Genomic DNA, 22,108 nt, shown 5'->3' with positions numbered 1-22,108 from the left:
TTAACGATCTAAGCGCATGGTCTAAAGCGCAGGGCCACTTTTGCTAGTTTAACGACGGGAAAAATGGTCCAAAAGGTTTGTCCCTATTCTCTTAATGAGTAATGGGTGTGTTTTGGGCGTAACGTGCAATAAACCAATCAGATTCTCACCTCCCATTCCCTTTAAAAGCCAGTTGCGTTCGCGCCATGGCGGATTCGCTATTTACATGGCGGAATTTGCAAGCGGAAAGCTCAAACGCGTCTCCAGAGCGCAAACGGATCTGCTCGTGCGCGAGGTTAAAGCGTGTGAGCAGACCATCTACGGGACAAGCCGGATTCCACCATATCTTTATGTACACAACATTAATCTTTTACATTGTAATCCTTTTATTTTTAATATTTGGCTAGTTTATGTGCTGCTGCGCATCCCTGTGTGTGTAATAAGCCGAGTGTACGCGCGTTGTGGACCCGCCTATAGGCGCGCATTACTAACTACATTACTCTTTAAATAATAAAATAAATACTGCGCCATTGACTTAAGACCAGGTTTCAGTTGGTTTGGTCAATGGCGCAGTCTATTTCAGTTGCCTCAGAATAGCAACGCTATTAGGTGTGCCTGAACACACCTCGTTTTCAGACCAACCCATGGGCGCAAATGCATTTGCCATTTAAACAACATGGCGCAGGATAAGAAAATGACAACTGCGTCGGGCGAAACTAGCAAAAAACACTTGCGTCCCGCTTTGCGCTGCATTGCACTGGGTGTATGATAGGGCCCTTCGTCTTTAAAGTCCATAGAAGACGAATGAATTGTTGGTGGCGATAAATCCAAGAAATATACAAACTTCTAGAGTTATGATCATTTACTGGGCAGTACAGCACTTTTACTATTGTTTATTCATTTGAGAAATGACATGATGGCTATTTCAGAGTTTGTTTTCCTTTCTTTTGTAATGTATCATGTATAATAAATGTTGGCGCCTCCCTCTACTAAGTAACTCTGTATAAGTGATGTTGCAACATCGTTCTGTTGTCATTACTGTTTTGGTAATAAAACACCCTTACATTTTAACCAGTGTGTAGTGTTACATGAAGGCAAGTGGAGTTTGACCCCTTTGATCGGAGAGGGATCATCTCTACGGTACTGAGAGAAACTTTGGGTCCGTTCACTGGAGACCCTGTAAAGCCCTGTTTGAATGGACCCTTGACTAGGATAGAGACATCTGACTGTTTCTGACCCGTTATTCAGGTTAGTTTTGTTCATTTATTTATGTAGTAATGGCCATATGTGTACAAGTAATTGTACTCCTTGTGAAAAAGTGTTTGAAGTCTTTGATTCAGCTTTGTTTAAATCTTCAGGCTGAAAAAGCACTTTTGATTGTTAGTATGCTTGTTTGTTTTATTTTTAGTGAGGGTTCATTATATTTAATGTGAAATACATGAGCATTAATGGATATTAGTGCCAGTAAGAAGAATTAGTAATGGGCTACTACTAATGCTGTTTGACTTGACTATGACTTTTTTTGCAACTTTACACTTCTCAATACAATTCCCTTTCAATTCGGTCTCAACGTTGTGTCAGAGCCGACCCTATGGGGAAACACCTTCCTCCTAGAAATACTGAAGCCTCATTGGAATAACAGCATTGTAACACAATGGCCAATAACATTCAAGCGCGTGCAATAGGGGCTATGTAAGGCGGCGGTGAACAGCATTTCCTCAGAATCTCTCTCCTTCAGACAGCTGTTCTGTCTTTAAGAAGCCAATTACTACTTGCCAATGAGATTTACTCCAACCAGCGGACGGCACCTGGATTGCTGCTCCCCTGCATGCGTTCCGGTGAGTATGACATTTTGTTTCAGCTTTGGAAGGACACGGCTGTGAAGTGATGAGTGTCAGGATCCTTCATCTCTGTATCGACATCATCTTTGATGATAAACTGGCGTCCTGCTTCCGCCCTCAGCCACTCAAGAGCCACGGAGCAAGACGCAGCAGCAGCTGAGGCAGGACAGTCAGGGGACGAGCTCACGCCAAGTCAGTATCCGTGTGCCTTGCTTCCACCTGACCTACTTGTGATTTTCACCAGGGACAGTCTCCGCATCCTGGGACCGAGGGCTTATGGAGCCCACGGCCTGGTGTCTTGTGGCATGTCAGAAGATGATGAGTATGACCTGTGGTGAACCTTAGGAGTCCATATACACCCACCTCGAAGAGGCTATCTGCACTGTGTAAAGCAAAAAATACCCTGTTTGTTTGCTCATTCACACGATATAAGAAGTCCCCGTCTCAGAGCAGTGGTCTGCCGTGTTCAGAGCTCACTACAGATATACGCAGCCCCCTCCAACCACCTCAGGCCTTGAAAACAAACAGGTTGTATAAGCGCAAAATGCTCCAGTCACTCATTCACACAATATAAGCTGAGATCCCTAGTTGTCTTTGTGCTATGATTGTTCCACTGTGCTGTGTGACAAAGCTGGAAGACATAAGTAGGTGCTTCTGTATCAGAATAATTTTCCCTCGGCTCTTGCCCTAAAGCGGCGAGCCCCATAGGTTGCCCTGTTTTCAAAGGTGTAACGCTGTCTGCTGTGCTAGCTCTAAAATCAATCCCCTAGCATTAGAGCGTATTATCAGAACGCTCCCTCAAACTGTTCGCGCTGAAACAGATCCTCTCGCAGGTTGGCCGGAGGTCTTCTTATCTCAGTACATCTCTTGAGCGCCTACAGTACTTCTAAATTCAGATAGCCCTCATCACGAGTGTTTCTGAGATTGCTTCATGGGCACAGCGTACCACTTCGCAGTCCCTACAATGAGTGTGTACATTCATGGAATGTGTGAAAGCACCTCTCTACCCTCTAAAAATAGTAGAGTTTGCCTGCTGAATGATCTGGATGGTTGACTGATCATGGTTCATTCAGGGAGTGTGTTGAACTATCACAGGATTCTGCCACCCAGCATATCACGTCAGCTAAACCCTCCTCACCCATCTAGCCCATTTTGGGATTTGGCTTTAGTTCTGAAAGCCTTTACATGTTCTCCATTCGAGCCACTCCAGTCGGCATTGCTGAAAGTGCTCTCTTTCAAGACAGCGCTTTTGCTTGCACTCGCATGAGTTAAGCGTGTTCGTGAAAATGTGCTCTTTCAGTCAGCGAGTCCTGCATGTTTTTTGGCCCGAGGTTACTGTAGAGTTCCTCTCAAACCAAGAAAAGGTTATGGTCCTAAGGTGCTCTCAACACAGTGCAAAAGCTGATATAACCTGGGCTCTGAACAGAGTGAACCTGCTGCTGGAGTTGCTTTCCTGTAGCTCAGAGCGTTGGTGCTTGCAACGCCAAGGTCATGGGTTCGATTCCCAGGGAAAGCAGAACTGATAAGAATGTAAATGTGTACCTTGAAATGCAATGTAAGTCGCTTTGGATAAAAGCGTCTGCCAAATGCATAAATGTAAATGTAAATGAGTTGCACTAAAGGTTTGTCGGTTTAAAAGCAGATGATATTAGCGTAGCTGCTGTTCATAATGATGATTTCCATAACACAGGCGTAAATGATAAAACTTGAAGACAGTAATGTACTGTAATGTTCATAAAAATGTATTGGTCAAAACTCTTTTAATACAAACATTAATACCACCAAATTTTACACCTTAATGAAACTTGGAAAATGTGTGTATTGCTGACTGATGTACGCATATTTGCATTTACCGTATTTCTCTCTTCTTTTGAGATTAAAACCAATTAAATCCACGCATTAAATCACATCTGTTAGGAAACATGGTCTTTTGTATTAGCCTGGTTAAAACCAGACCATTCTCAGTTGTAACTTTTAACTGAGTTATGGTCTGGCAAAGCGTCATAGACAAATCATTTCCAGAGGGGCGTCACCAACGGACGTCGTGGATAGACCTAAAAACAATCATAGCGATGAAGGAGATGACGTATGCAGAGCGGCGGAGAAACATCTCCGAGTGTTGTTCTTTGCTCGATTTTTAACAAAAAGGAAACGTTCAAATCGCTTAAAACAGATGCGATAGCTGATTCGAACGAGTGATCTTCGACGGCGGTATCCATCTTTGTAATGTAGGCTACAAAATCTGCTCCAAAATCCCAGCGCTGTCGTCATCGTGTAAAGCCCGCCCCAACGTTTCTGATTGGTGCCTTGATTTCGACGGATTGGAAATGGGCTTGAATGAGCTCTTTGCCAGACTAACTTTCAGAGCAAATCTAAATTTCCCGGAAGTTGTCTGGGTTTTCCCAGGCTATTTTTGTATGGGTTCTTTATCAAATTTGGATCTGAAGTGAAATCAGAAAGTGTGAGTTCTGCAGTATAATGCTGTCTCTATTTGTGCTTTATGAAATGAGTTTTATGAAATATTTGCCTTGTGGTCCTTTCTTATAAGTTAATTTTTCAGTTTTACATTCTGTAGGAAAAAAATTGCCATTCCTCTGTTGTAACACACCCGGTATCTTATTAAACGACAGAAAAAGCATTAGCATGCGAATACAGGCTAGATAATGTATAATCAGTAAAGACATAAAGTCACGTATGGATGCCATTCCATTGAATGTGTGAATGTGAGGGAGATTACCCACCATCTGTTGTTTTAAAGTGACACACCTGAGAAACTCCTTGACCTTTGACCTCATGGCTGCCACCGAGCATCCCAATGTGTCCCCTTCCCCCACCGCGGAGGTCACATCGCCGTCGACCACCCTGGCCACCACAGATATAGTGGTGCTTGTTATCTACTTCCTCTTGGTTCTGGCTGTGGGCTTGTGGGTAAGTTTACTGAAACGACAAAATGCACTGCTATGTCATTTCACAGTGACAAAATGTTACTCCAGTAAATGTGTTACTTATCACATTTATGGCGTAACATCTTGTATATGGCATATTTATAACCTTTGCTCACCCAACAGTCCATGTGGAAGACCAAGAGGAGCACAGTGGATGGATATTTTCTTGCCGGGAAAACCATGACTTGGTGGCCGGTGAGTAAAATAGTGATGGTGTCTCCAAAAGAAAACATCAACAAACAAACAAAATAACAAGCAATTACATTTTGCATTAAAAAAATTAAGCCTATTTTTAGGAACATTATATTCATGAAAATTAGGCATGATTTTCCCATCAGTTCTCATTACTGTAATACAAAAATATATTAATCATTTACTATTATAATTTGGTAATATTTTGAATGAAATTTTGTTTGTATATATTCTGTTTAGAAATATTTCACTTAAATAAAAATAATATAAGTAAAATTATTGTATTTTTGTTATTTTGTATTAGTTTTTATAAAATATTTATTTGTTTTAGTTTTAGTTATTTTAGTGAAACAAAACTAAAATTAGAAATGTTGCATTGTCAACTAGCTTAAAATATTTGTATGGTTTTAGTGTTAGTTAACGATAATAACCCTGGCATTATGATAAGAAGACTTTTTCAGAGAGAAATATCTTAAAATTGTCATGAAAATGTCACAATGAAACAAATATTAGGTCCCCAAAACAGTTCTGTTATAGCTTTCTATGTGCAAATTTTAATTTCTTTATTTTTTTTCTGGGGATCTGAGGAGATTCATGTTATAAAATACTTCTTTGTTAGATAAAAAATAAATGTAGTATTGAAATTGAATTTGAGCCTGTAGGGGTTCATTTACACGTACCGGTAATGTAATATGTAACATGCACATGACGTCACCGTTTTCACAAATTCAAAGTTTACGCGGTGACGATAACTGTATCCTTTTCAAAAACTTGCACTTTGAAACCCATTTTCAGAAGTTTGTGTTTTTTGGCTTTCAGGTTTTCAAAACGCCACTGTCGTATAAATGAACGGCCAAAAAACGCATCAAACGTTTTCGGTTTAGTTGTGGTGTAAACGGCCCCTCACGGATCAAATGTAATTTCCAGCTCACATCTTTTCCATCTTCTATGATGTGCAGGTGGGCGCCTCTCTGTTTGCCAGTAATGTGGGCAGTGGGCACTTCATTGGGCTCGCAGGCTCTGGGGCGGCAGCTGGTATCGGTGCAGCTGCTTATGAATGGAACGTGAGCACACAATATACAATTTATTTAAGAGATAGAGAGTACATTGATTTGCTGAATATACCACATTATATAGTGGATTATGGAAAAAGTGAATGGCTCATGTTCATTTGCAGGGCATGCTGATGGTGCTGCTCTTGGGCTGGCTGTTTTTACCCATCTATATTGCATCAAGGGTGAGAAAACAACAGATTTGAGACAGTAGTATTACATACATTTAGGGTCCCTTTAACAGATTATCAATTGATCATTATCAATGTTAAAAACAGCGGTGCCGCTTCATATTTTTTGTGGAAACTATGATGATTCTTTGATGAAAAGAAAGTTAATGTATTTAAAACAGAAATCTTTTGTAACATTAATTGTTAATGCCTTTATTGACAATTTTGACCAAATTTAATGCATCCTTACTGAATAATGTGTTTAAACATTTTATTTACTTACCCCAAACTTTTGGACTGAAGTGTACACACACACACACACACACACACACACACACACACACACACACATACGCAACTGTCTTTATCTAGTTGTTTTTGCAATTAGTGTGAATTAAATACAAATTATTTTCCATTTCTTTTCAGGTCACAACAATGCCTGAGTATTTACAGAAAAGATTTGGTGGCATAAGAATACAGTTATTTCTTTGTGTTTTATATCTATTCATCTACATCTTCACCAAAATATCAGTAAGTATGATAAATAAAAAAATTCTCTGACTTGGTAATCAGCTTTGAATTGACCTGTCTGAGTGTCTGTGTGCAGGTGGACATGTATGCAGGAGCTGTGTTCATCCAGCAGGCTCTGCAGTGGAACATCTACCTCGCTGTGGTTCTGCTTCTCGGCATTACGGCTCTGTACACCATCGCAGGTCAGATATTTTGTTACTCTTAAGGGCTGTTCATAGCCTGGTTAAAACCAGACCATTCTCAGTTGTAACTGAGTTATGGTCTGGCAAAGCGTCATAGACAAATCATTTCCAGAGGGGCGTCACCAACGGACGTCGCGGATAGACCTAAACCCAATCAGAGCGATGAAGGAGATGACGTATGCAGAGCGGCGGAGAAACATCTCCGAGTGTTGTTCTTTGCTCGGTTTTTAACAAAAAGGAAACGTTCAAATCGCTTAAAACAGACGCGATAGCTGATTCGAACGAGTGATGTTCGACGGCGGCATCCATCTTTGTAATGTAGGCTACAAAATCCGCTTCAAAATCCCAGCGCTGTCGTCATCGTGTAAAGCCCGCCCCAACGTTTCTGATTGGTGCCTCGATTTCGACGGATTGGAAATGGGCTTGAATGAGCTCTTTGCCAGACTAACTTTCAGAGCAAATCTAAATTTGCCGGAAGTTGTCTGGGTTTTCCCAGGCTAGGCTGTTCACACTAAGAACCATAACCATGTTAGCGTCCACACCAAAGCACGACAACATAAAGACGCCATCTCCCGCTTTAAAGGGTGTTAATAAAGGCCTTCTGAAAGGTCAGAGGTCACTTTTCCGCCAGAACTCGACTCGCATACGGCCGTTACCAGAAGCCAGTGATTGTAGTTTATAAAGTTACAAATATGGATATTTTTCTTATACAAACGCACCGTTTCACTTCAGAAGGCCTTTATTAACCCCCTGGAGCCGTATGGATTACTTTTATGATGGATGGATGTGCTTTTTTGGGCTTCAAAAGAAGTCATATACACCTAGGATGGCTTGAGGGGGAGGAAATTATGGGATGATCTTCGTTTTTGGGTGAACTATCTCTTTTAATCTCTTTAAATTAGTTGGATTCTGATTGGCTGTCAGTATTTTTATCGCTCATCAGTTCTGAAAGTGATACCAATGATATCGTTCCCTCGTGTAGTTATCGATATGGTTTAGATATCTCTATTCTAATAGAATTAGAATGATTATTTATAGTTAGTGATAGGGGTGCGTTTCCCAGTCAACTATGGTGGCAAGTTCTGTTGAATTGTGTTGGTAACGAGGAATTTGCGACCATAGTTTACTTTGGGAAACGCACCCCAGAAAGGTATAGATGCATTGCGATGAAAACTCAGCCCAAACATGCATAAAAACACCTTTTACAAACCAATTGCAAATGTTTTATTGAAAGTGTAGTCTCAAATCGTCTTATACCATGGAATAGGAAGTGTCTGTAGTGTATAATATGCTATTTTATTCAATTGTAGGACTTGTTTTGTTTGGTTTATGGAGGGTTTGGTAAATCAAAACATTTCGTTTTTATTGTACAAATGTGTCATTAAATGTTGGCACATTTATAAAACTGATCCGAAATCAGATAAAAACTATAAACACTGGTTCATGGGTTCACAGAGTTCGACATTTCAAAACTATCCTCCTATTTATATTACTGCATATGGACTATCTATCTAGATATTGATTTTCTAGTATCTATAGATCAATCCATCTATTAAGAAATTATAGGTCTGTCTAAGTAGGTTTAAGTTTTAGATCTATCTCTAACTTCTCGCTTTAGAAGGTCTATGTATGCCTAGAGTTCAAGTTCTAACTACATCGAATGATGTTCTTGATCTGTCTAGAAGTTCTAGTTCTGTCTATCTAGCTACATCTCAAAAGGTTTCGAAACTTAACAAAGCCTCATATACTGAAATCATGTGGCTTTGGCAGTTTCGAAGGTTCATGAAGCAGTGTTTCGAAAGTGGCCATCACTAGTTCTGGTTATCTATCTTGTTGTGAACGGCCCTTTAAGTCTTGTAATCTTCTAAAGCATATCTTGACTGATTGTTTACAGGTGGTCTGGCAGCAGTGATCTACACCGATGCGGTTCAGACTGTCATCATGGTGGTCGGAGCCTTGATCCTCATGGGCTTCAGTGAGTGACTACGACAATAATGTTCACTGAAATTCTGAAGCTTCTATGCACTAATAATATACTCTATTTTTTCTTTTACTTTTTTTCTCGATGTCAGGTTTTGCAGAGGTTGGGGGATTTCAGGCTGTCCTGGACAAGTATCCTCAAGCTATTCCCTCCATCCGAGTGCCCAACACCACCTGCGGAATCCCTCGTGATGATGCCTTTCACATATTCCGTCACCCTGTGACCTCTGACCTGCCGTGGCCGGGAGTAATCCTGGGCATGTCCATGCCCTCCATGTGGTACTGGTGTTCTGACCAGGTGAACGACCAGCAGTGTTGATTGAACTTATTTAAGACACATTACCCATGATGGGTATGATGGCTTCTATATATTTATATTGATCTATCTCTAAGTTCTTGCTTTAGAAGGTCTAGATCCAGCTAGAGTTGAAGTTCTAGGTTGCTAGACTGAAGGTCTTGATCTGTAGAAGTTGTAGTTCTTTCTTTCTATCTAGCTACTCTTGTGAAAATATAGTGCACTTAATCATATTGAATGTGCACATATTCTTAAATGTAGCTAAAGCACACTTCTTTTTCACAGTGGGGTAGTTTTAGACTAGTTCTAAACTAGTTTCTATCTAGTTTAGAACAACTCTTTAGAACTCTTCTTCAGCAACCACATTGTAATAATCACCCATAAGATCTTAGCAGCCGCCTAACAACAACATACCTTCCAAACATAATATTTTTATCATGACAACTCTGCTGCTGCTGTTGATTATTGCTGCTGCTGATGATTATTGCTGTTGTAGATTATTGCTGCTGTTGTTGTTTATTGCTGTTGTAGATTATTGCTGCTGTTGTTGATTATTGCTGTTGTAGATTATTGCTGTTGTTGTTGATTATTGCGCTGTTGGTGATTTATTGCTGCTGTTGTTGATTATTGCTGCTGCTGTTGATTATTGCTGTTGTTGATTATTGCTGTTGTTGATTATTGCTGCTGTTGTTGATTATTGCTGTTGTTGATTATTGCTGCTGCTGTTGATTATTGCTGTTGTTGATTATTGCTGCTGCTGTTGATTATTGCTGTTGTTGATTATTGCTGTTGTTGATTATTGCTGCTGCTGTTGATTATTGCTGTTGTTGATTATTGCTGCTGTTGTTGATTATTGCTGTTGTTGATTATTGCTGTTGTTGTTGATTATTGCTGTTGTTGATTATTGCTGCTGTTGTTGATTATTGCTGCTGTTGTTGATTATTGCTGTTGTTGTTGATTATTGCTGTTGTTGATTATTGCTGCTGTTGTTGATTATTGCTGCTGTTGTTGATTATTGCTGCTGTTGTTGATTATTGCTGTTGTTGATTATTGCTGCTGTTGTTGATTATTGCTGCTGTTGTTGATTATTGCTGTTGTTGATTATTGCTGCTGTTGTTGATTATTGCTGTTGTTGATTATTGCTGTTGTTGTTGATTATTGCTGTTGTTGATTATTGCTGCTGTTGTTGATTATTGCTGCTGTTGTTGATTATTGCTGTTGTTGTTGATTATTGCTGTTGTTGATTATTGCTGCTGTTGTTGATTATTGCTGCTGTTGTTGATTATTGCTGCTGTTGTTGATTATTGCTGTTGTTGATTATTGCTGCTGTTGTTGATTATTGCTGCTGTTGTTGATTATTGCTGCTGCTGTTGATTATTGCTGTTGTTGTTGATTATTGCGCTGTTGGTGATCTATTGCTGCTGTTGATTATTGCTGCTGCTGTTGATTATTGCTGTTGTTGATTATTGCTGTTGTAGATAATTGCTGCTGTTGTTGATTATTGCTGCTGTTGATTATTGCTGTTGCTGATTATTGCTGTTGCTGTTGATTATTGCTGCTGTTGTTGATTATTGCTGCTGCTGTTGATTATTGCTGCTGCTGTTGATTATTGCTGTTGCTGTTGATTATTGCTGCTGTTGTTGATTATTGCTGCTGCTGTTGATTATTGCTGTTGTTGATTATTGCTGTTGTAGATAATTGCTGCTGCTGTTGATTATTGCTGCTGTTGTTGATTATTGCTGCTGTTGTTGATTATTGCTGTTGTAGATAATTGCTGCTGTTGTTGATTATTGCTGCTGCTGTTGATTATTGCTGCTGCTGTTGATTATTGCTGTTGTTGATTATTGCTGCTGTTGTTGATTATTGCTGCTGTTGTTGATTATTGCTGCTGCTGTTGATTATTGCTGCTGTTGTTGATTATTGCTGTTGTTGATTATTGCTGCTGTTGTTGATTATTGCTGCTGCTGTTGATTATTGCTGCTGCTGTTGATTATTGCTGCTGTTGTTGATTATTGCTGTTGTTGATTATTGCTGCTGTTGTTGATTATTGCTGCTGCTGTTGATTATTGCTGCTGCTGTTGATTATTGCTGTTGTTGATTATTGCTGCTGTTGTTGATTATTGCTGCTGTTGTTGATTATTGCTGCTGCTGTTGATTATTGCTGCTGTTGTTGATTATTGCTGCTGTTGTTGATTATTGCTGCTGTTGTTGATTATTGCTGTTGTAGATAATTGCTGTTGCTGATGATTATTGCTGCGGTTGTTGATTATTGCTGCTGTTGATTATTGCTGCTGCTGTTGATTATTGCTGCTGTTGTTGATTATTGCTGCTGCTGTTGATTATTGCTGCTGTTGTTGATTATTGCTGCTGTTGTTGATTATTGCTGCTGTTGTTGATTATTGCTGCTGCTGTTGATTATTGCTGCTGTTGTTGATTATTGCTGCTGTTGTTGATTATTGCTGTTGTAGATAATTGCTGCTGCTGTTGATTATTGCTGCTGTTGTTGATTATTGCTGCTGCTGTTGTTGATTATTGCTGTTGTAGATAATTGCTGCTGCTGTTGATTATTGCTGTTGTTGTTGATTATTGCTGCTGTTGATTATTGCTGCTGCTGTTGATTATTGCTGCTGTTGATTATTGCTGCTGCTGTTGATTATTGCTGCTGCTGTTGATTATTGCTGTTGTTGTTGATTATTGCTGCTGCTGTTGATTATTGCTGCTGTTGTTGATTATTGCTGCTGTTGTTGATTATTGCTGCTGTTGTTGATTATTGCTGCTGTTGATTATTGCTGTTGTTGATTATTGCTGCTGATTATTGCTGCTGTTGTTGATTATTGCTGTTGTTGATTATTGCTGCTGTTGATTATTGCTGCTGTTGTTGATTATTGCTGTTGCTGTTGATTATTACTGCTGTTGTTGATTATTGCTGCTGTTGTTGATTATTGCTGCTGTTGATTATTACTGCTGTTGTTGATTATTGCTGTTGTTGATTATTGCTGCTGCTGTTGATTATTGCTGCTGTTGTTGATTATTGCTGTTGTTGTTGATTATTGCTGTTGTTGTTGATTATTGCTGCTGTTGTTGATTATTGCTGTTGCTGTTGATTATTGCTGCTGTTGTTGATTATTGCTGTTGTAGATTATTGCTGCTGCTGTTGATAATTGCTGTTGTAGATTATTGCTGCTGTTGTTGATTATTGCTCTTGTAGATTATTGCTGCTGCTGTTGATAATTGCTGTTGTAGATTATTGCTGCTGTTGTTGATTATTGCTGTTGTAGATTATTGCTGCTGCTGCTGTTGATTATTGTTGTTGTCGTAGATTTATTATTGCTGTTGCTTATATTTAGATTGTTGATTATATTTTGTTGTTGTTCCTGTGTGCAGGTGATAGTGCAGCGTTCGCTTGCTTCCAAGAACATTCTGCATGCTAAGGGAGGATCTCTGCTCGCCGCTTACCTCAAAGTTCTGCCCTTCTTCATGATGGTGATTCCAGGCATGATCAGCAGGATACTTTACCCAGGTGAACTACTGAAACAAACACCAAAGTTTAAGGCCTCTAAATGTACAGTTTGTTCTATTGAAATGCATATGAACGTGTGTGTGTGTGTGAGAACTGTAGACGAGGTGGGCTGTGGAGACCCAGATGTGTGTAAACAGGTTTGTGGGAATCCTGTGGGCTGCTCGGACATTGCTTATGCCAAACTGGTGATGGAGCTCCTTCCCGCAGGTATTAGTGAGATTCTTTGATTGTTTACGTACATGTTGGTTGTTTTTTAGTTTTTAGATCAGCTGGCTGAGCTAACTAATTTTTCTTGTGTGTGTTTGTCCAGGTCTGAGGGGTTTAATGATGGCTGTGATGTTGGCTGCTCTCATGTCCTCTTTGACCTCCATATTCAACAGTTCCAGCACCATTTTCACCATGGACCTTTGGAGAAACATCCGCCGCACTGCCTCCGAGTGGGAGCTCATGATTGTGGGGAGGTGTGACATCAACAAGCTGTTATACACACATTAGATTTTAAAGGCAAATTCACCCATTTCTTCAGCCTGTAAAGAGCCTATTTGTAATTGGCCGTCAGAAAGACTCCAACATTAGACCGTCATTAAAATTTGGTTGAAATTGAAAATTGGGTTGAGGCCAAAACCCAACGTTGGCTTGACGACAATAAAATATCAGCATCTACTGATGTTATAATTTCATGTTGTGTGGACGTTAACATTATATTTAGCAGACGTTGGGTTTTGATTAACATACCTCATGACTGTCTCTGTTTGACATCAGTCATTGAATTTTAGTTCCTTAACTATTTCCCTGCCAGCATTTATTTTTTAAAGTTGCCAGCCTCCGCCAGCATTTTTTGATTATCTTCACAAGTTACATGGCCCCCAGAATATTTTTTGTATGAATATCTGAACATGCAATTTATCAAAAGAATAGTGCCTCTGCTTTTAAACATACAAACAAAAAACGTTTTATTCTAGCTTAATGCATTCTTTTTTATCAACACTTAAATGTGGGTTTGTTTCATAAAGAAAGCAACATTTTGAGCAAAAAGCTGAGAAATTGCATTTTTGTCAAAGACTACGTCTGGATCGGATTCAGAAGGATGATCAAAACATAGATGGAGTAGATCGAGTCCATCAACACCCCCAAAACTTCACAGTAGGCCTACCAAGACCTGGGTCGACAATGACATTTCATTCAGTAGCACTAGGTGGTTTTGATTTATGGGTGATTCTTCAATTACGGGAACTTTTATGTCCCCAGGTTATACATTCATGTTAAAAATACTATTTTATAAAATAAATAGTTTAGTTATTTCAAATAATATTTATTGCACCACCAAAAAATGTTATACACTAAAATCAGTATGATTTCCATTTTTAAAAATGCTTTCATCACTAATATTTGCCTACTTAGGCCTTGTCCCCAACCCAGACTTTAAAACTTATCTGCTCTGAAAATGTGATCAAATGTTATCAGTTAATTAAAAAATCACAATATATGTTTAAACAGTAACTTAAAAAGGCACTTGATGCATAATTTGGGTTCATATCTGTGCAATTTGTGAATATTTTTAACAATTTAGTATTGTCCACAACAATACTGTCATTACCGCGACAGTCTATGATTACAACAAGGATATTTTTGAGGGTAAGACTTGTTTATGCCATAACCATGGAAATGAAGACTAGCAGGGGAGCACATGTCAGCCATGAAAGAACAGTGAAATTTGATGTCTGAAAAAGTAAGTAATTTAATCATGAATTCCTTCTGATCATGGAGTAGACTTATTCAGCGTCATTACCATAAATGCTGTAGCAGCAATATTTTGATAAATATATATATATATTCACAATGATTTATGTGTATTTAAAGGTCTTTTTGTACTAGCTGTTGAGTAATGTTAGCAAAACCATGACCTAGCATCTTTTTTCCTGAAAAAAATGAAAAATGTCATTACCGCAACACATCATTACCAACACACAACTTGTTGTGATGGTAATGACAAGTGATGGTGGTAATGACATGTTCTGTGTCACTATCTATATCATATTATGTGTTTATAAATTAAGTTAAAGAAGCATAATAGTGTGATTTTACAATGAAACTTAAGTGAGATGCCTTACTTCCTAAAACTATTTTTTGTCTTATTTTTTAACCAGAATGGCTCCCAAGAAATCAACTGAAAGGTCTAGAGATTATAGAAAAAAATTGAAGGAAGATCCTGTAAAATATCAGCAGTACATTGACAGAGAAAAGGAAAGATACAAAAGAAGAAAAGAAACAGGAAAGCTAATCTCACAACTTTCAAAACGGGAGCAAAGGCAGAAACTAGAGATGGGCCGATTACAATTTTCTAGGCCGATTCCGATTTTTCAGAGTTTGACCTGCCGATACCAATTTTTAGCCGATTACGATTTCATTTTTTCTAATCACTTTACAGCACACACAAATATTTATTTTCTCTCTTTTCTTTAGTAGAACATTTTACATTTTGCATAGAATATTTTTGAACAGTAATCACTATAAAATAGGACTATATAAATTACTCCTCTAAAAATGTGCAGTGAATCTAAAGTGCAGTGTTATGGAAGAACCATTTCCTTCTTTTCACATCCAATATCCAACAAAAAAAGTGTTAATTTCAAAAAGAAAATTCATTTTCTTTTCTGACAAATACTCCAGTTCTTGTTAAAACACACCAGACGTGCAAATTCTGTGCATTTTGGGCACTTTTGTGTGAAATCATATTTATTTTGTCCATCAAAAGTGTGCTTTCACTTTAATTGAGCGTGAGCAGTGCAGCAAAAATAGACTCTGCACCGAAACCCGTGCTTCACCGCTGCTCACGCGCGGCTCCCGCTCCCGGTGTGAATGCACTCATTGATTAACATGCACGCTTGAAATAATACGCGCTGCTCACGTTTGCGGTGTGAAACGGCCGTAATTCACGAGGTTTCCAACATGTGCGTTCCGTGTGCACGTGTGATGCTGATGTTGCTCGATATTAATCATGCGGCGCCCGAGTGTATTTGACCGGCATAAAATGTCATCGCCGATCATGGCCAATCGAAAATCGGCCAATTCCAGTCACCAGCCGATCAATCGGTGCATCTCTAACAGAAACGCAAACAATGGAGAGTTAACCAAAACAATCAAAGAGCCAATGACAAAATTCGACAGGAAGTACAACACTATGTAGCTTCAAACACCCCCCAACATCTCCAGTGCAACAGGGTCAGAACAGTGAAAATGAAAATCGTGAAACTCCTTGCAGAAGAGGTCGTAAGAAAGTTAAAGGACAAGTTCGGTATTTTACACAAGCCCCGTTTCAAGATCATTTCTGATGAAATAGAACAAGATTACAATTTGGACACATGCTGCTGTCCCGAGAATTTTCGGTTTCTGTGGTTGCACAACCCTGTCAATCTCCTTACATCTGTCCATTTCTTTCAACAACACTCACCAGAAGTCATTATTTAAGCCTTTAAATTTGATTTATGTATCAGTACACTTTTCATTTGTCATTACCAAAACACTATGTCATTACCAGAACAGTATGTCATTACCACCACGTTGCTTAATTTACAGCAAACATACCTTTAAATCTGTTTTATGTTCAATCTTGAGGTGCTACATGAAAAGCCTAATGAAATACTCATCCACCTATTCAAAGAAAAAACATCTAAAATTAATTTTACAGAAATTAAACAAAAGTGTGCTTTGATGAATACAGGAAAACACATTTTGATGGTAAGAACAAGAAAATATATGGAATTCCCAGAATGGAAACATTTTGTTTTTTATATGTATTGTTGAAGGTTAACAATGTTTGCAAGATGAATGAGTTTAAATGATCTCCTTGATACATTCTTTGCATTATGAGACTTTTTGATGTTGTGATGGGAATGACGTTTTTCAGTGCCAGTTGGCAAATAGATATAAAATACTCAAATTATATTTAAGCTCAGTCGTGGCCATTATTATATCTTTACATCAAAGCATGTAAACATTGCCTTGACATAATTCCAACAAAATTCAACCAGATTTCATTCATCAAAATGTAAGATGGCAAAATAGCCCCCAATTGAAGAATCACCCTTATATGGAGTTTAATGTTAATGATCGCGTTATTTTACATATGGATCTGTTTACGTATTGTGTTTTTATCAGGAGATTCTGATTCTGTACAGATGGGTAATAGTGCCCCCCTACCGAATCACAGTGAAAACACGGAAAGCCGGAAGTTTCTGTCAACGGCGGGAAAAGAGTTAATAACACAACTTAAAACCAATGTCAGCTGTGTCGGTATTCTTTGTCAAATTGATATTGAACAGAACTTCAATGAAACCAAATATTAACGTCTTATGTTGGTGGCCCACTGGATAGTTAGAAGCTGTTAACCTGTAAAATTCTCTTTTGGTCGAGCTTTTGCTTTTAGCAAATTAATCTAGTATTGTCATTCTACAACTACAAATACTTAAAACATGTAGCTCTCTGGTAAAGTCAGCTGTTTCAACTGTTGTGTATGTGTGTGTGTGTGTGTTTCCATGTCAAAGAGTGTTTGTGTTGGTGTTAGTGGTGGTGTCAGTGCTGTGGATTCCTCTAGTTCAGGCCAGTCAGGGTGGGCAGCTCTTCATCTACATCCAATCCATCAGTATGTACCTGCAGCCCCCCATAACGGTCATCTTCCTCGCTGGATGCTTCTGGAAACGGACCAATGAGAAGGTACAAAACCAATCAAGCATTTAGAGGGGTTTTTTTCTTCCTTTTTAATGTTTTCATCAGATTTTGAAAAGTATTCATTAGTAATTTATGTAAATTCACACTTATACCACGGGTTGTTTAAATACTCGATTCTGATTGGCTGGAAGGTGTGCAGTAAAACCGTTTAATGCACAGGTAGTTCCAGTCAGTTTGATTACCGTACAGTACGAAATGAATCCGCTACTATAAACATTGGTAACCATAGTAACAGAGTTACACTTGCAAAAGAGTGAGAGAGAGACACATATGAAAACGTTTATTTAGGTAGGCTTCGAGCCATATCATGGGTTAAATTATAAATAAAGTAATATCACAAGTACTGTTGGCTGAGATTTTGCCATATAATTTCACAGTGGATATCAAGACCAACACCAAGATTGATAGTGTGAGGTGTTACAAATATTTTGCCGTTTGCTTTGTCTATTATTGCTCCACCAACAAAAATAGTTCAAAAGCGAAGCTACAGCAGAAGTGTTGTTCTGTGCAACAGACAGGAGCGAGTTCCTGAATTAATCAATGTTTGAACAGTCGATTGAGTGAATGAATATATAATGACTCACTCATATAGATGGTAGTACTCAAATGACCTACTATACACTATGAACTTACACTATGTAATGTGTAATATGGAAGCCCATTTCTTCCACAAAAAAAAATGGCTTTGGAAAATCATAATTATAGTTAAAGGTTATAATTATGAGATGGTTAAAATTATGACATACTAAATCATAATTATAAAAGCGAAATGACAAAAAGTCTGACATTAATTTTTTGAATTGACTTGTCTCATAATGTCAACTTTCATTTTCATCATCTCATAATTGACTGTCATAATTTAGAATTTTCTTTGTCATAATTTTGACTTTTTGGCCTGGTTTCACAGACAGGGTTTAGATTAAGCCAGGACTAGGCCTTAGTTCAAATAAGACAAAAGTACCTTTTGAAGAAAAAAAAAACCAACAACATAAAACTGCTGTGAATCTTGATACAAAACAATGGCAGTGACATATTTTAAGATTTGTCAGTGCAAGTCTCTTTCAGTGAAAACAGCTCGAACGTGCATTTTAGTCTGGAACTAGCTTAAGCCTTGTCCGTTAAACCGGCGGTGTATCTCATAATTATGAGTGTCAATGTCAACTTTTTAATCTCACAATTATAACAATGTCACAATTTAAACTGTTTATTTAATAATTTCTGCTTTTATCTTATAATTATGACAGCGTGTCGTCAACTTTTTATCTCATAATTAACTTGTCTCATAATTACAACATTGTCACAATGTTGACTTTCTAATCTCATAATTATGACTGTCACAATTTACTCTTTATCTCGTAATTTCTGCTTTTATCTTATAATTATGCGAGCATGTCGTCAACTTTTTATCTCATAATTAACTTAGCTCATAATTACAACATTGTCACAATGTCAACTTTTTAATCTCATAATTTATACTTTGTTTGAAATTGTCATGTCAACTTATCTCATAATTATGACTTTTTATCCTATAATTATGACAGCATGTCAACTTTTTATCTCATAATTTTCACTTAGTGTCTCATAATTTCTACTTGTTATTATTGACCTTTTAACCTCATAATTATGATAATCCATAATGTACTCTTCTGTCTAGTATATGAACTTCACACATAGAAGGTCACACATTCACTCATACTGCACTTTATATACAGTGCATTCCTAATTAGTTTCTGAAGTATTTTATTAATATATATTATCAATAAATAATAAACACATTAACTGATTTTTTTTGTTGGTGTAGGGTGCATTCTGGGGTCTGATAGTGGGGATGTTGGTGGGGTGTATAAGGATGATCCTGGATTTCGTCTATCCTACACCGCTGTGCTATGAGAGCGACACCAGGCCTGACATCATCAAATATGTTCACTTCCTGTACTTCTCCATCATTCTCACTCTCCTCACACTCATCGTGGTGGTGTGTGTAAGTCTGGCTACAGAGAAGCCCAAACCAGAGCAGGTAAACACACACACACAAACCCAGTTTGCAATTGCACAAAAAACATACTTTGTACTCAGAAATGTCTTTTCACAAACCTTGAGAATACACACACGTCCGGTATAAAGGGCTTGTTATTTTGCAGATCAGTCGTTTGACGTGGTACACGCGCTTTGATCCTGTGAAAGAAAGCGAAGAGGTTGTGGCTTCAGATCTCTACACGATCGAAGGCGCCACACAGAACACAAAACACATGGAAAATGATGCATATCAAATGAAAGAAGGTACCTATTCCAATTCACATGCATTTGTAGCATTATTTTGGGATTTGAATTAAACAGGGACAGATAAGTCTCAGTGTGCTTCAGGATAAATAATGCATGCAATGGTTTGCCAAGGTGTTGTAAATTGTCTATCCTGATTTATTCTTAGTTTTATGCTTAATTCTTTGACTTTAATAGACCAGTTATCCAGAAGAGGGAGACAAAGTCATTTGATATTTTTTAAAGTGTTTAAATGAGTGGAGAAAATGAGAAAAATCTGAGTAATATGTGAAATATAAGCACATGACACCAAAAAACATTGACATCACACTGACTAAATATCTGAACATTATTTCATTACATAATCTCTATGTAATAATTATGAGATGTTACAATTATGACATACTAAGTCATACATTTGAGAAATTGACATTACACGACACATCTAATTTGTATCATAATATAAAATTTATCACATAATTATGTCATAATTTGGACTTTTGTGTCATAATTTTTTACTTTTTGTCATTCTTTTAACTCCAAAAAAAAACATTGGCATAACAATTAATATTTGAACGTCATTGCTTTACATAGAAACCACAAAAGTGACATCTGCAAACAAATGGCCATTTTTTTTGGGCAATGCAAGTGTCTAAATGCATTTGGCAGGCAATATAAAATGCACTTAATATACATCATGTATATTCAATCTGTTAACATGTAATTCTGAGCGCTGTGTTTCTCACCAGACTCCTGTAGCTCTGTGTCCAGTGAAGCGGGTTCCTCTAAACTCAAATCTGCTCTGTTCTGGATCTGTGGAATGGAGAAGCAGAAAGAAGAGAAGCCCATGTCTCCTCCTCCAGAGACTCCGATGTGTTCCCTCGAGGAAGAGCCCTGTATGAGACACGTGGTAAACGCCAACCTCATCGTCTGTATGTCATTGGCTGTGTTTCTCATCGCCTACTGGGCATAGCCACTTGCCCTTTATCATGGATTGTTTAGTGTGACTGGTGTGTAAGTAAATCTTCACTGAGTATGTAATTATTAATTGACCGGTATGCTTATTTATTTATCAATCAGTTTTTACTTTTTTTGATAAAGACATTAAATGACAATTTAAAGGTAGGGTAGGCAATTTCTGAGAGGCTAGCTTTGAAAGCATGAGATCCCACCCTCCCTTCAGAGCGTCTCCAAAGCCGCGCCATAGTTTCGCCCAGATCCGGCCCACATCTGGTACGCCTGGAATCCACATGTACCAGATGTGGGCCGACACTATGTCTGCAAAGCATCACAAGAGACGCCGTTAAATGACCTCATGTCTCAAAGCACAATGATTGGACGTACATTTTTTGGTCCTGAGACTTCCACAGAAGATTATGTACATTTAATATTTAGACGACTTCTATTATTGATTGCTTCAACCAGTATAACAAAAAGTGTTTATGAAAACCTATTTTTAACTCCTATGAAAACTATTTTGTCCTTGATGTTTCTGTAAATTAAACGGTGTTTAAAAAACAACTTTTGAGATCAAATTTGCTTCTGTAATCAAGCATTTTATTAGATATATAATCAGAAAAAAAGTTTGTGTTGAAAAAAAAAAAAAAGAATTTTTACAACATTTGTTCATCTGAGGCACTGGAGAATGTGAAGAATAAGAATTCAGAGGCAGGAAATGTGCACACAGATATAGAAAAGGGTGATAAACAGAAGGAAAAAAAAATCAATATGTACAATTAAGAAAGCACATTAAAGAGAACATAACCACAGAAATAAAATACATATTCCCTCTTGAAAGGAATGAATGACTTTTGGCTTTCTAGCTGACGGTTCCTGAGCTTGACAGATCCATAAATCCTTTCATTCACTCGTTCACATTAATGTTGTCAGTGCATTGCATACAACATGATGAAACAAACCCCTAAAGCTCTGACACAGGATATTTCATAATAGCATGTGCAGGGTTTATATTAGTGGATCAAAAACTGTGGATAGATGAATCTGATAAATTGATATTGGTATCCTCCACTAAAATTAAACCTAGTGAAACACAATTACTTTTTTTTTTTTTTTTTACTAATAAACTAATAGAAAACTGACTTTAATGCCATAATACAGTCAGTATTGCACCCCAGGACAAATACTTAAAAATACAAATCACATGTATCAAATGAATTGTATCTGTATAATCAGTATTTTTCATTGTCAACCTCATTTCAATCCAAATGTTCTATTTTTTTTTTTACATAAGTATTAAAAGAGAAAAGGAACAATTAAAATAAATTTGAATAAATGACATTCACCATGATAACCAACATAAATGTGAAGTGTGGAAGATCAGCCACACAAACTCAGTGATTTGCACATATATGTCGCTTGTTACACAAAACTCAAAGACATTCATATTTTATATTTGAACCCATATCAGCTTTAT

General features: G+C 37.8%; 1 protein-coding gene across 3 annotated transcripts; it reads left to right on the top strand.

Moving 5' to 3' along the window:
- Window positions 1-836: 836 nt before the first annotated feature.
- On the top strand, window positions 837-20,715 carry slc5a11 (solute carrier family 5 member 11). Of its 3 annotated transcripts, XM_056272133.1 has the most exons (17): window positions 838-1,227; window positions 1,718-1,817; window positions 4,579-4,748; window positions 4,889-4,960; window positions 5,917-6,021; window positions 6,135-6,194; window positions 6,606-6,710; window positions 6,787-6,892; window positions 8,787-8,867; window positions 8,965-9,170; window positions 12,552-12,687; window positions 12,787-12,894; window positions 12,998-13,148; window positions 17,232-17,400; window positions 19,217-19,432; window positions 19,557-19,695; window positions 20,424-20,715. In XM_056272133.1, the coding sequence occupies exons 2-17, from the start codon at window positions 1,808-1,810 to the stop codon at window positions 20,645-20,647; spliced, it is 2,058 nt and encodes a 685-aa protein (XP_056128108.1). In that variant the 5' UTR covers window positions 838-1,227; window positions 1,718-1,807; the 3' UTR covers window positions 20,648-20,715. The 3 variants fall into 3 exon arrangements, with proteins under 3 accessions (XP_056128096.1, XP_056128102.1, XP_056128108.1); XM_056272121.1 differs by having other exon boundaries at window positions 837-1,227; window positions 12,552-12,894; XM_056272127.1 differs by lacking the exon at window positions 1,718-1,817 and having other exon boundaries at window positions 837-1,227; window positions 12,552-12,894.
- Window positions 20,716-22,108: the final 1,393 nt, after the last annotated feature.

The sequence above is a fragment of the Rhinichthys klamathensis genome, unplaced genomic scaffold (genome assembly GCF_029890125.1).
Source record: "Rhinichthys klamathensis goyatoka isolate OS25496 unplaced genomic scaffold, OSU_Roscu_1.1 h1tg000015l_1, whole genome shotgun sequence".
Classification (NCBI taxonomy): domain Eukaryota; kingdom Metazoa; phylum Chordata; class Actinopteri; order Cypriniformes; family Leuciscidae; genus Rhinichthys; species Rhinichthys klamathensis.
This window is presented reverse-complemented; position numbering and strand designations above follow the sequence as displayed.

Bases quoted from the DNA above. Each gene is read 5' to 3' on its own strand.
- slc5a11 (XM_056272121.1), top strand. The intron at 6,711-6,786 runs GTAAGTATGATA...GTCTGTGTGCAG, and splicing joins ACATCTTCACCAAAATATCA to GTGGACATGTATGCAGGAGC. The intron at 6,893-8,786 runs GTCAGATATTTT...GATTGTTTACAG, and splicing joins GGCTCTGTACACCATCGCAG to GTGGTCTGGCAGCAGTGATC.